The sequence below is a fragment of the Macaca thibetana genome, chromosome 13 (assembly GCF_024542745.1).
Source record: "Macaca thibetana thibetana isolate TM-01 chromosome 13, ASM2454274v1, whole genome shotgun sequence".
Lineage (NCBI taxonomy): Eukaryota > Metazoa > Chordata > Mammalia > Primates > Cercopithecidae > Macaca > Macaca thibetana.
The window spans coordinates 38364629-38378204 of NC_065590.1; the positions used below are offsets into that span (position 1 = coordinate 38364629).

Here is a 13576-nt window from a genome sequence, read left to right on the forward strand (position 1 = left end):
TTCATTACCTGACTGCTGATTCTTCAGACCAAGACTAATGTCGTTTTCGTAATGTAATTAGCTATATCTTTAGTGAGACTGTGTCCCTGCAGTGAGAAAGGACCCCTCCCCGACCCCAGGCACACCCCAAATGTGGATTGTGAACAATCCTTGAAAAGAAGTGTTTGTTTTTAGTAGATGTGTGTGTATATTTCTGCCCAAGTATTTACTCAGTGAAGGTCACATTATCGAGACCATGCATGAGGGCCAACTACTCCTCACTTCACACTGGATGAAGGAAGGAATTAGGTTTCACGGGCATAAGTCTATCCAAGGTGGGCTACTAGTGTCCCACCTATTAAATACTGAACATATTCAGATTTTGAGAATAGTAAACCACTATGAGTGAATAAGAGATTCACTCATAGTAAGCCATTACGAGTGAATAAAAGATAGGGAAATCCTATCAAAGGAAATGCACGCAGCCTCATCCTTGACTGAAGGAAGAAGGGTTTTCTCCTCTCTCCTATGTTGGGGAATTTTGGAAGAGGTAGACAAGCTCCTACACCATGCAGTTGGTGGGAGCCCCCACGTGGAGGGGCACAGCCCACAGACTCCAGCAACAGCTGGAGTGAGCTGACCAGCTGAACTGATGGGCAAAGATCAAAAAGGAATGTGTGAGACTTAGACCTTCAGAAGCCTCAGCAGTAGTTGGAAAGATGATCGTGCCAGAACTTCCTGCTGTAATATAGACAGGGAGGACTTAAGCAATGCAATATCGCTGTACTCTACCCTACCGGGATAGGCTGAGGCGGGTGGTGTACTTACTTGGTTTGGTGATGTCTCCATGGATACGCTGATTGACTCCTGAGAAGATTTCATCTGAAGACCCAACCTCTTCCTAGCAGTCAAAAAGTTCTTTTAGACCGGGCGTGGTGGCTCACGCCTGTATTCCCAGCACTTTGGGAAGCCGAGGCAGGCGGGTCACCTGAGGTCAGGAGTTCGAGAGCAGCCTGGCCAACATGGTGAAACCCCGTCTCTACTAAAAGTACAAAAATTAGCCGGGTGTGATGGCGGGCACTTGTAATCCCAGCTACTGAGGAGGCTGAGGCAGAATTGCTTGAACCTGGGAGGCAGAGGTTGCAGTGAGCTGAGATCGTGCCACTGTACTCCAGCCTGGGCAACAAGAGCAAGATTCCATTTCAAAAAAAAAGAAAAGAAAAGAAAAGAAAAGAAAAAGAGTTATTTTAAATGTCTGAATGTACAGCTGGAATAAGGAATACTTTCTTTTGCAAACTGCTATTTTGAGACTCTAGATATTTTTTCTTTGCAGTTTCCAAAAATAATGACACTAATGCCTGTGCTAATTCAAGGATTCTATATGTTTCTGTGTATGTCCAGATGAAGATGACCTTCTTTGTCCCATAGTTTTACAATGCTGTTAAAAAGTAAAATGTGCTCATTAGTGTGTTTACTGTTTATTGATGTTCAAACTGTTCTTCCTTGAAATTCATGGAAGACTTTGGTTGACCCACTTCCTAAATAAAAAAGTCAGAGAGCTATAGGACTACATTTTAATGCCTCATGAGAACTGTTTTAACCCCAAGTTTCTCCAAGCCTACTCCTAATCATCTATTCGTTTTAACTTTCTGGTATTGACATTTCAGAGTTCAGTTTTGAAACAGCATCATAGGTACCTGCTTCTCTACTACCCATAGCCTCAGAACTCCCATCTTAGTGGCCAGTTTGGGGGTCTTTTCTAATTATCAGTGCATGGAAGCTGACAACTCCATTGGATCTATCTGTCCCACCTGTTGCCTTTTTGCTTTAGGGCAAAGGGCAAAAGCTCAGAAATGTTGTGCACTTAGTTAATTCTCATTACAATGAGCCTATGTCCTCAAACACTCCTCTGTACATTAGCAGACATAGAGGGGTTAAAGGAAAGACCACACAAGGTTTTCCATCTCAGTGTCAGTTAGAGGTATTCTTTCCAATCCTTGGTTTCATCCCTTTCAGTACAAAAAAAAAAAGAGACCCTAGAAGCTAAAAAATAGTGTAGCCTAGTGACCTCATGTTCTGAAACCAAAACAGCCTGCTTCTGAACTGTAGGCTAACCACTTACTGGACAAGTGACTCTCAGGAACACTAGTACCACCCAGTCACAAGATTATAAGGATTAAATAAAATTATGCTTGTAAAGTACTTAATAGAGTGCACAGAGACACTGGATTAACTCGAATTGATAGTGTAATATATTGTTATATCCCATATCACAATAGTCAAAATGAATATTTAGGTAGATCTTATCCTCAAAAAGAAAAACTTGCCTATGATAAAGAGAATGCACCTTAAGATCAGGTTAAAAAAAAAAAAAGTCCTCACAGGTGTGGTAAACTAAACATGTTTAGATTCTCTTTTTATTAAGGTCCTAATATGCTGGAGAATATTGATATCCCATCCATGTAGTTTGACAATGCAACCTTTGTTGAAAAGATGGTGATTATGTGGAAGACGAAACGTAGTCAGAGCTAACTGATACTGAGTTATTCTGGGTGTCCAGTTAAGGGTACTTTTCCTAAGGTAGCAACTAGGAAGAGAACTCCATGGACAGTGACCTAAACCAGATGAAAGCTTATTGGTATCTCACTTAGGAGAAGTGAAGATAATCAGTCCAGTGTTGGCATGGACACCACAGGTTATCATGGGCCCATTATCTTTTCTGCTCTCTGGACCACCATGCCTACAATGCAAGACTGATTTTTATCATCCAAGATGGCTCCTGGAGCTTCAGCCATTGCATCGCATTTTTTTTTTTTGGCATATATATATTTTATTTTACTTTATTAAATCTTACTAATATTCTGTAAGGGACAACCCAGATGAGTAGGTTATAGTGAAGAAATCTTATTTTGGAGAGTTAAGAAACCACTATGATACTTCTAGGTATTATCTTCAGTGATGCTTCTTATCTTTATTCAGGGAATTCAGGTAATATTCAGCTCCTACAGCTACCACAAATGCAGCAAATCCCCATTTGAATCCTTTAAAGAATACATCAAAAAAGGAAACACTCTTTGCAAAGCCGCCCATGTATCTCCAAGCTTCATTGCGGCCCCATGGATCCCTTACCCCTTTTGCAGCCAGCTTCTTCTGGATATCTTCTAATGGTGTCCCTTCTATCTTCCATTGTCTATAATCTGGAAGTTCCATTTTATGGTGTCCATGTTCACGTCCATGTCCGTGGGCCATGTCTGAATTCAATCTGACCTCTCAGGACACTTCTGCATCGCATTTTAAACAGCAGAATTTTGGAAGGGAAAGAGAAAGCACTTCTCATTTTAGAGAAGCAAGTTCCATACTTTCTTAAGTTTCCTCTTAGGTTTTACTGATAGGCACTTAGTCACATGATCATTCTTAGCACAAAGGAGTCTGAGAAATACAATTTTATTCTGAAGTAAAATTTTGATTTTTTTTTTTTTGGTATAAATGTAAGGGATACAAGTGCAGTTTTGCTACATGGATATATTGTGTAGTGGTGAAATCTGGCCTTTTGGTGTAACCATGACTCAAATAATGCACATGGGACCTATTAGGTCATTTATTATCCCTCACCTCCCTCCCAACCTCCCATCTTTCCAAGTCTCCAGTGTCTATTATTCCACATTGTATGTCCATGTGTACACATTATTTAGCTCCCACTTATAAGTAAGAACATGCAGTATTTGACTCTCGGTTTCTGAATTACTTTACTTAAGATAATGACTTCCAGTTTCATCCATGTTGCTGCAAAAGATGTGATTACATTCTTTTCTATGGCTGAACAATATTCTTATGTAGTATATTCCTGTGTACTACAAAGAAAACGTAGTCCTATGTACTACATTTTCTTTCTCCAACCATCTGTTGGTGAATACTTAGGTAGATTCCCTATCTTTACTATTGTGAATAGTGCTGTGAGAAACATGAGTGCAGGTATCTTTTTGGTATAGTGATTTCTTTTCCTTTGGGTAGATACTCAGTAGTGGGATTGCTAGAGCAAATGATAGTTCTATTTGTAGTTCTTTGAGAAATTTCCATACTGTTTTCCATAGAGGTTGTACTAATTTACATTGCGAGTAACAGTATATAAGTGCTTCCTTTTCTCTGCATCCTCACCAATATCTGTTTGTTTTTTACATTTTAATAATAGCCACTCTGACTGGTGTAAGATGATATCTCATTGTGGCTTTTATTTGCAATATCCCAATGATTAGAAATGTGAGCATTTTTTTCTATGCTTGTTGGTCATTTTTTTGTCTTCTTTTGAAAAATATCTATTCCTGTCTTTTGTCCACTTTTTAATAGGGTTATTTGTTTTTTGTTGTTGTTGAGTTGTTTGAGTTCCTTGTAAATTCTGGATATTAGCCCTCTGTTGAATTTACAGTTTGCAAGTATTTTCTCTCATTTTGCAGGTTGTCTGTTCACTCTACTGATTATTTCTTTTGCTGTGCAGGAGGCATGTAGTTTAATTAAGTCCCATTTGTCTATTTTTTAGTTTTGTGGCCTGTGCTTTTGAGGTCTTAGTCATGATTTTTGTGCCTAGACCAATGTCCGGAAGAGTTTTCTCTAGATTTTCTTCTAGAATTTTTCTAGTATCAGATCTTACATTTAAGTCTTTAACCCATCTTGAGTTGATTTTTGTATATGGTGAGAGATAAGGGTCCAGTTTCATTCTTCCACACATCACAATCCAATTTTGCCAGTACCATGTGTTGAAAAGGGTGTTATTTCCCCAGTGTATGTCTTTGTTGACTTTGTCAAAGATGAGTTGGCTGTAGATATGTGGGTTATCTGTGTTTATTTCTGTATTCTGTATTCTGTTCTATTGATCTATGTGTCTTTTTTTTTATACCAGTATCATGCTTTTTGGGTTACGATAGTGTTACAGTAAAATTTGAGGTTGGATAATATGATGCCTTCAGCTTTGTTATTCTTGCTTAGGATTGCTTTGGCTATTTGAGCTCTTTTTTGGTTCCATATAAACTTTAGGATTGTATTTTCTAATTTTTTGAAAAGTAGCATTGGTATTTTGACATTTTGATTCCTTTACACAGTAAAAAGAGAATACTGGAAAGTAAATTAAAGTTAAACTTCCCAGTCACACTAAATTCATTTTCTTAATTGGAATAATCTGAATTTTCTCTTTCCCTTACCATTCCTGGTTCCTATTTCTCCTCTTATTTGTAAAATAGCTATTTTAATTTTCTCTATAGATTCTGTCTTTTCAGTTTCTTATCCATTCCAAATATTTCAATTACTGAGTTTATGCAAGGGAAGGATTATGTTAAGGCAGCTAGTCTGTGGTCAGTTTTTACTCATTAACAGAGGAATTCTCTTAAGGTAAGGAGGTAGGTAACCCAGTCGAATCTCCTTGGAAACCTGTTGGTCACTCCATCTCCTGAAATAGATTAATGGTTTGATATGACAAGAGTCTTTATCTGCATACAGATAATCCACATAGCAAAACATCCCCATTCAGGATTACTTATGTAAAATAAAACTAATTTTTTATGGATTCATGACTTATGAGTGCTTTTTTAAAACTCACAAAATCCCTATAATGATCTGTGTTTAAAGGGGAAAAAAGGAAATGTTTCATAACCTAAATATTCCCCACCTAGTGAGGTGACCGAAAATTGCATTTAGAGACCTCATCATTTGTTTTGGGCCAAGGACCATGTCCAATGTGAGAAAGGAGGATCTATGGGGCCACTGAATTATCCCTAGACCATTCTTACTTTACCCAACTTCTTAATTTCTTTAGACTTGACATTATTAGTGAAGTCTGATACTGAGTAAGAGCTCTAATTTGTGAGTCTAATTTGACAGTCTGGTCTTGGTAATAGTTCAAAGTGAATGGTAGCCAAGTCTCTCTAATTTCCAATTTTCTCCTAAACTCGCAATTGAAATTTCTAACCACTTGCTGGATATATCTAATTATTTTATCAGTACCTCAAAATTAACATATATAATAATAAACATCTTATCTGCCTCCTAAGCCAGTTCCTGCTCCAGAATTGCCAGTCATCCAACCTCCAGATATCACCATCATCCCCTCCTACTCTTCCTTCCTTATCTCCAGTAACACTTTAAGACTTTCACTCCATTCATGTCTTCCTTTGTAGTTTTACTACCTCCTAATTGGTCTCTCTGATCCCATTCTTTCTGGCCACTAATCCTTCTAACATATTAATCTTCCTATAGTTATCTTCTATACACACACACACACACACACACACACACAATGGTCTTCTAGGGAAATATAGAGAAAGAGATATATCATTAAACCTTATGAAGTAAGCAACAGTAAGTTATATAAGTAGACAGCCAGAGGTGATAGATAAAATCCAAGGCTGTTCTCAAATTAAGGAAGGAGCACAAACTCATACATATATGATGGAAAATGGTTCCAACTCCACCCTTTAAAAGTAGTACCATGAGGAAAGGCAGTAGATAAAATTCTGAAAAAAAATCGTGCAAATACCCCTCACTGTGATGGAATCACACTGATTGTGGGAGGTAGACATCTTAGAGAAACAAACTAAATGTTCCCTTATGGATTAAAAGCTTCTTCCCACCACCATGGGTAATGACATACCAGAAATGGGAGAAACTGCCAGAATTTGCCATTTTGTTTTTCACTAACCGGAAAAAAGACAAGAAAACGTTTGAAAAAATAACCACCCAAAGCTAATATTTCTAAAAAGAAAAAATGATTTTGAGACAGAAATAATACAGAGTGATTGCAGGAGAACAGAAAATTCCAGGTAGCGGTTTCACATGTCTAGCAAAAGGAAACTGTTGAAATAGCCACAGAAGCTAGGGGCTGATAAATCCCTGAAAAACAGGGTGTGAACCAAGCTGCCTAAGACAGACTGGACCCAACATGGTGCTGGATTTGACCTAGGTTTCACGTAGGACCTCATTATATGCTCGTTAACATACTCAATCACACACTCAACAGCACCATGACAGTTCCAGGAACACCATATTTGGTGTAAAAATGGGTGGCACCACAGTTCATAGAAATCTTCACTTTTTTCCATGAGTTTTCATGAATATTCCACCCCTTGGTTAGAGAAACCCGTAAAGGTAGCAGCCTCAAATCCCTCGTGCATGACTCTTAAGTATGCCTGCTCTCCCCTTTCTCAAGTGTGTATTCTTCACTTTGCAATAAATCTCCATACTTTCACTATTTTCTGACTTATCCTTGAATTCCTTCTCGTGATGGTATAAAGAGCCTGTACACCGGCTGGGGTCAAGGTGTCACCTGTGTTCAGGAAACCCCTGCTGGCATTAATTTAGCAAAATTGAAAGAGAAAACTAAGGCAAGAACTTGATTTTGGCTTTTCTGGGGTGAGTGACCCATAAGAGATATGCGTGGGGAGCTCCAGATCACCCTCTTCTACTGCAATGTATAGTACTATGACCAGCACTACACCAGTCAGGGAACTATCAGGAAACAGAGGGAATGGGGAGACTTGAATAAAAGACAGGTTTGCAATGGTATGGCCAGAGCTAAGATGAACCAGCAAGAGAGAGGAGAGTGCCTTGAGGTCATTAAAAAGGGAGCCTACCGGCCCTAGGCCTGAGAGCAAAGGGGAGGAACAGCTACCAGGACCCCAAGAGACCAACAGCTATAGCAGATAGCTGCCCAATAGTGGTAGGGGGCTGCCAGCCCTCATGACCTGGAAAGTTGGGACTCAATTGAACAAATCCTCACCTCAATCTGCTTTATCCTCTAATGTCCCATTGGTGTCTGCCATTGACCTAATCCAGAAAGAAACTAGAAGGAAACATTGCTCAATGGTATAGTCCAAAAGTCAGTCTCTAGGTAATACAGCAAGGTAGAGAGGTGATCTAGACAGGCAAGAGTAAAATACTCTACCCAGAAGCCTTCTGATTTTCTCAACAAATGAGTGGAAGAGTATAAAAAGAAGATAAAACTACGAATAACTCATCTAGAGCAGGTTATCACTGATGGAAGTGAAGGCTCAGTAGTTCTGAGTTGGAAAAATAATCCAAAACCCTGGGCATCACTCCCAAAGACGGGATATGCAGCACCAGCAAAACTGAATTCCAGAATACAACTTTTAATAAAGTAACACAATGAAGACACAGCCCACCAACCGTGGCTACAAAGAGTTCTCTCACCCCCATCCTCAGCGGTATGAAATGTGGAGCACCAACTCTCTAACTGAAGCTATAAACAGAGGAAGCAACCAGATAAAGAGGAAGTAGAATAAGGGAAATTCAGCCACCCTGATTTGGTCAACACACTGGGGAACAGAGCTGGGTCTGTCCAAGATGAATAAAATAAAAATAATTACAACAGGAAAGCTATGCATAATTATGACAAAGGAAAAGAAATCAAACAATAAGAGAGACAAAAAGAAACAGAGAGAAAAATGAACAGTCTACCCTGGAAGAAAAAAAAATCATGGAAAACAAAAGGAAATAATAAACAAATGAAAATGTTTCAACTCTTAAATACATAAAGAGAATATGGAAAGCATGAACTAAGCAATATATATATATCAAATATAATGGAATAAAAAGGGCTATGTCAGAGTTAAAGAGACTCTACATGTCCAACCAAAGGCAAAACTCTGCTCAAAGGAAAACTCACTCCCTTAATTGCTTAAGATACAAGAAAAAAACAAAATAAGTCTATCACTCTACTCAAGAATATGTGAAAAGGCCAACAAAATCGAAATGAGGCCAGCAGAAGCAAAATAATTCATGAAAGAACAAAAAGCAATAAGTAAGAGGGTAAAGCAATAGTCCTGGTAAGTAAATCTGCAATGCTGCTTTTACAGGATGTTTCTTTGTGCTTCCCAGCAACCAAAATACCCTCTCTTCTTAAGAGCAATCATTCAGGGACATAAGCTGGAATCGCGTCATTCATCTTTGTAACATCTGAGCCTAGGACAAGAAATATCTGTTAAATAATTGCGTGAAAGAGTCCTGGAATGCCAGTTCATTAGGAGAAACCTTCCCTGGCTTCTTGGATGAATCTTTGTCATGCAGATCAGAACTGGGGCCATTGAGATGGCAGAGAGATAGAAAGTCAGTGAACCACAAGGCCCACTGAGGCATCTTTACAAGAAAAGTGTCCGGTAAAGATCTATTGATTTAATTCCATTTAAATTTGTGGGCCTCTTCTTTCCTGCCATCTCCATTTCTCCCAATGCTCACTCCAGTGTTTTGGCCTCCCCCAAGGCAGGTATTCTGAACCAGTTCAGGGGACTGTGAACTTGGATGGGAAAAAAAATGTATTGCTATTCTCACTAACCTGTAATTGAACTTCACATTTCCTGCCATTATGAAGCAGGCAACAAACCATGCTAGAATTAGCAGTCCCTGAGACTGTCGCCAAGAGATATTTTACATCTCATCGGAGTTTGGAGAGAGGTCTCAAAATATCGTTTACATTCATTGCTACTTCAAAATCATGGTAGTTTTTAGCCTGATGCTAAATATTATTATGTAAGACATTGAAGATTTAATATAAAGAAATGAAATATAAATATTTATATAATTATACCACAAACTTAAACTAATTTGAGAATTGCATTTTAATAGAATTGATTTCTTCCGTATTCCTATGTATTTTATTGAATACATTTGAAAGCATTATTTTGGGAAGAAGCTATAAATTTCACTGGATGCCAGAAGCTCCCAAGACGCTTAAAAGTTAAGGACCTTTGCATTGCGGTCAGTTGTTACGGGTCAACGAAACATCTCAGAGAAGGAAAAATAAAGATGGGAGTGGTGGTATTCTCAGTTTTTGAGAAAATCTGGTTAATTTAGATGTCGATTGATCACTTAATGATTGAACGTAAGGAGAAACGTGTTTATTTGGTTTACTAGAAAGCCTAAAGGAGGGCTAAAAACATCATATAAAGGCTGCAGCACAGAGTGATTCAAAGGCTGAGCTCTGGAGTTGAACTACTGGGCTTCAAATTTCAGCGCACTTATGTGACCTTGAGCAACTTCTGTGAGTTAAGGCTGTTTCCTCATCTGTAGCATGGGAGTATGAGGACTGACTGAGACAATTCCCGTAACATGCTCAGCCCAGCCCAATACATGGCAGATTCTTCTTGCTGTTAGTATTAAAGTCAGCCAAATTTGTTTCCAACAACCTTTCCCTTCATATTCTTTTTTTTCCTAATTATGAAATGCCTCCCTCACCCCATCACACAGACCTATTTCATACAGCCAGTTTCTCTCTGCTCTTGGCCCTCCTGCCTCTATCCCATCAAAACCCACTCTCAGATAAGGCTCTGGTATTCCTTTCTTATGTCTCTGTGTTTTCCAGTTTTTGAGCTGCCTCTACCAGGGGTGGCAATTCCATCATTGTGTGAGCGGTCCTCCCCTCCAGCGAAGAGCAATTTCAGCCTCCAAAAGCAGATAAAAGACGTTTTTCAGGCTGGGCTCAATGGCTCACGCCTGTAATCCCAGCACTTTGGGAGGCCAAGGCAGGTGGATCACTTGAGGTCAGGAGTTCAGGACCAGCCTGGACAACATGGTGGAACTCAGTTTCTACTAAAAATACAAAAATTAGTTGGGTGTGGTGGTGGGTGCCTGTAATCCCAGCTACTCAGGAGGCTGAAGCAGGAGGATCACTTGAACCTGGGAGGAGAAGGTTGCAGTGAGCAGGGATCACACCACTGCACACCAGTCTGGGCAACAGAGTGAGACTTTGTCTCAAAAAAAAAAAAAAAAAAAAAAAAAAAGAAGAAAGAAGAAATAAATGTTTCTCTTGCCAGGTGGAATGCTCATCTTTTGCTTCTCTGCACCTTTTGCTTCTGTTCAGCTCAAGTCTCACCTCCTTCCAAAAGCCTCCCCGCTTCTCTTGTCCTCACCAGCAGGGGCAGGAGGTGGCCCTCAATGTGACTAAACTCTGAGCACACAGGGTCTGGCCACTCCTCTGGACGTTCAGCCAAGTGTGGCTTCTTTTTTTTTTAAGACAGAGTCTCACTTTGTCATCAGGCTGGAGTGCAGTGGTGAGATCTTGGCTCACTGCAACCTCTGCCTCCCGAGTTCAAGCGATTCTCCTGCCTCAGCCTCCGGAGTAGCTGGGGTTAGAGGTGTGCACCACATGCCCAGCTAATTTTTGTATTTTTAGTAGAGATGGGGTTTCACCATCTTGGCCAGGATGGTCTCGATCCCTTGACCTCGTGATCTGCCCGCTTCGTCCTCCCAAAGTGCTGGGATTACAGACATGAGCCACCACGTCCAGCCAAGTGTGACTTCTTTATTTCTCTCCTCTGATTTCCTGGGGAGGGCAGCTGTTCTCATGAACAGGGGCCTAGTGTCATTCCTTTTAGATTCCCAGGAATGCCCAACTAGGCAAGGTAAAGAAAGGGTATCTGTAAACATTTTTTAGCAGTTCTTCCTTAAAATCTCCTGGTCTCCATGCCTATGCTGTGAGTTCCCAGGGGTAGAATGAGCTAAACTTGGCATGCAAAAGAACTAGGAATGTCTCTGCTAAACTTCTTAAGTAAGGGATCTCCAGAGAAGGCCAGACAGGGGTTGAACAGTCACCTCAAGGGTTCTTGAAAAGGATGCTGCCCTTTCTAAGACTCTGATGCTCCCTGCATCCAGGAATGCTGTGGTAGAAGAGCCCTGGACTCCACTTCAGGAGCCTTGGGGTCTGACCCTGGCTCTCATAGTGACCAGATGTGTGACCATAAACAAATATCTTCCCCATTCTGGACTTCAGTTTTATCAGCTGTGAAATGAGTGATTTGAATTTGATATTCTCACTTCGACTGTAGGAAAGAGAATTGGACTCATTGTTTGTGGATATAGTCCAAAATATATCATATATTTTTCAAGAATAAGACTCATATTTATAATTTTCTGGTCATCTCACAAATTCTTTGGCATTCCTTTTCATAAGGAGCCTGGAACTTGTTTCACGCTTCAGGGATTGCTGGAGTGATCACCACATTGCCTTGTTCAGTGTCATTCCAATTATTTTTCAAATTGTACTCAGTAGACGAAATCTCCAAAAGCTTTACTGTAAATCTGCCCTTATACTTTAGTTATGGAAACAGTTTGATTTTATAAAATCACATCTTTATCCTTCCGTATAAGACAATGTACTTATCTGTTTGCATACTGAAAGTATTTAGAGAACAGAATGGACACACATAGAACAAGTGTCATTTTGTGGGGCTTACCGCCAGTTTTTGGAGAAGCCATCAGTCGGGCAGCTAGTTGGATGAAATCTGAACGTGGCATGGTATAACATAGGTTTGTCTCTTGCTCACTTTGCGTGTGTGGATATTAAGCCTGTTCAGGTTTAGCCTTAGCTTATGTAATAGACATAAACAGGTCCTCAGATTTCAAGTCTTGGCACTCAGATACTAAAAAGTATTAATGGTTTTACCAGAGCAGACTTCTAGGAAGCGGATCTATAAATCAGTTAAATCTCTTTAGGATGGAGAGGGGAAGTTTGCAGCATGAGTTAGCACTGATCTCACAAATCATATGATCATGGAAACTACTTAGTGTTCACTTAAAGAACCATGTCACTACAACTAGGAAAAGGATAGGAAAGGAGGTGGAACACACAGGACATGACGCTCCATGATTTTCTATATATACAGGTATTTTCATTTCACTTGATAACAACACAACACTCTCATTCACTATAAAATTACAAGCACACACTAATATTTGGAAGCATTACAGACAGTTGAGTGAAAAATTTATACATTTTAGGCTGAAAAGCAGAGGGGGATTTGGTTGTCGCATATAAAAACCTCCTGTTTAATACAATCAACTCTTGTTTAGCATTCTTAATGAAAGGGATGGACATAATGCAATAAATTATATCATTTTTAACTTTTTAATCCAAAAGCTAACCTTCCAGATTTTAGAATGCAATATATGATTTTATATAAAAAACAAAAATGGCCTTCCAATGCATATTTGGTTTAGGCTAATATTTTAATTAATTTTATTCTCCAAGAGCATTATGATTAAATTATGATTAAATTGTAGGGTAAGTCTATTGGGTGATCTAATAGAAGAAATAAATAGATTTTTGTAATGTGTCTTTCAGGGAAATAAAGTAACTATACAAAATAAACTTTGCTGCCCAAAATAAGGAGTTGACTATATTTGGAGGGGAACATGTCACACATGCCACTTAAAAAACCTTGTAGGTGTGCTGCTCTAGAGTTAAATAAGAAAAAGACAAGTCCACGCTGTAGCTCTACACACTCGTGAGAAGAAAACCAGACTGAGAAACAACGATCCCATTGCCCAGATTCATGCTGGCTGCAAACAGGCATGGGAAGATGATCAGCACTTCCAGGATCACAAAGATACTCCGATTCTGGAGTTTCCAAAACCCTAAACTCATCTTCTAACCGGAGACTCGCCACCCTTTCCTTTATGCATCTATGAGCAAATCTCATGACCTTGTTTGCACAGCCATGTTATTAGGCACATAATGCATACAGCACTGTTAAGAAGTGCAAAGGAATAATTTACACAAAGAAAAATAAAAGTGGAGACGCCCAGGTTTCTGGATACACAA

The 13576-nt window shown here is 39.4% G+C and overlaps 2 protein-coding genes across 4 annotated transcripts in view; one reads left to right on the forward strand and one right to left on the reverse strand.

The window, feature by feature from the left end:
• The window catches only part of CNRIP1 (cannabinoid receptor interacting protein 1), a 1091934-nt gene that overhangs the window by 747318 nt on the left and 331040 nt on the right, over positions 1-13576 (forward strand). The gene's annotated exons all lie outside the window — the stretch shown is intronic.
• On the reverse strand, positions 2790-3258 carry LOC126934097 (NADH dehydrogenase [ubiquinone] 1 beta subcomplex subunit 3-like). Its single transcript, XM_050754574.1, has one exon. The coding sequence runs from the start codon at positions 3226-3228 to the stop codon at positions 2932-2934; it is 297 nt and encodes a 98-aa protein (XP_050610531.1). The 5' UTR covers positions 3229-3258; the 3' UTR covers positions 2790-2931.

Coding starts and splice junctions, on each gene's coding strand:
- LOC126934097 (XM_050754574.1), bottom strand. CDS start 3,228: ATGGCCCACGGACATGGACGTGAACATGGACACCATAAAATGGAACTT.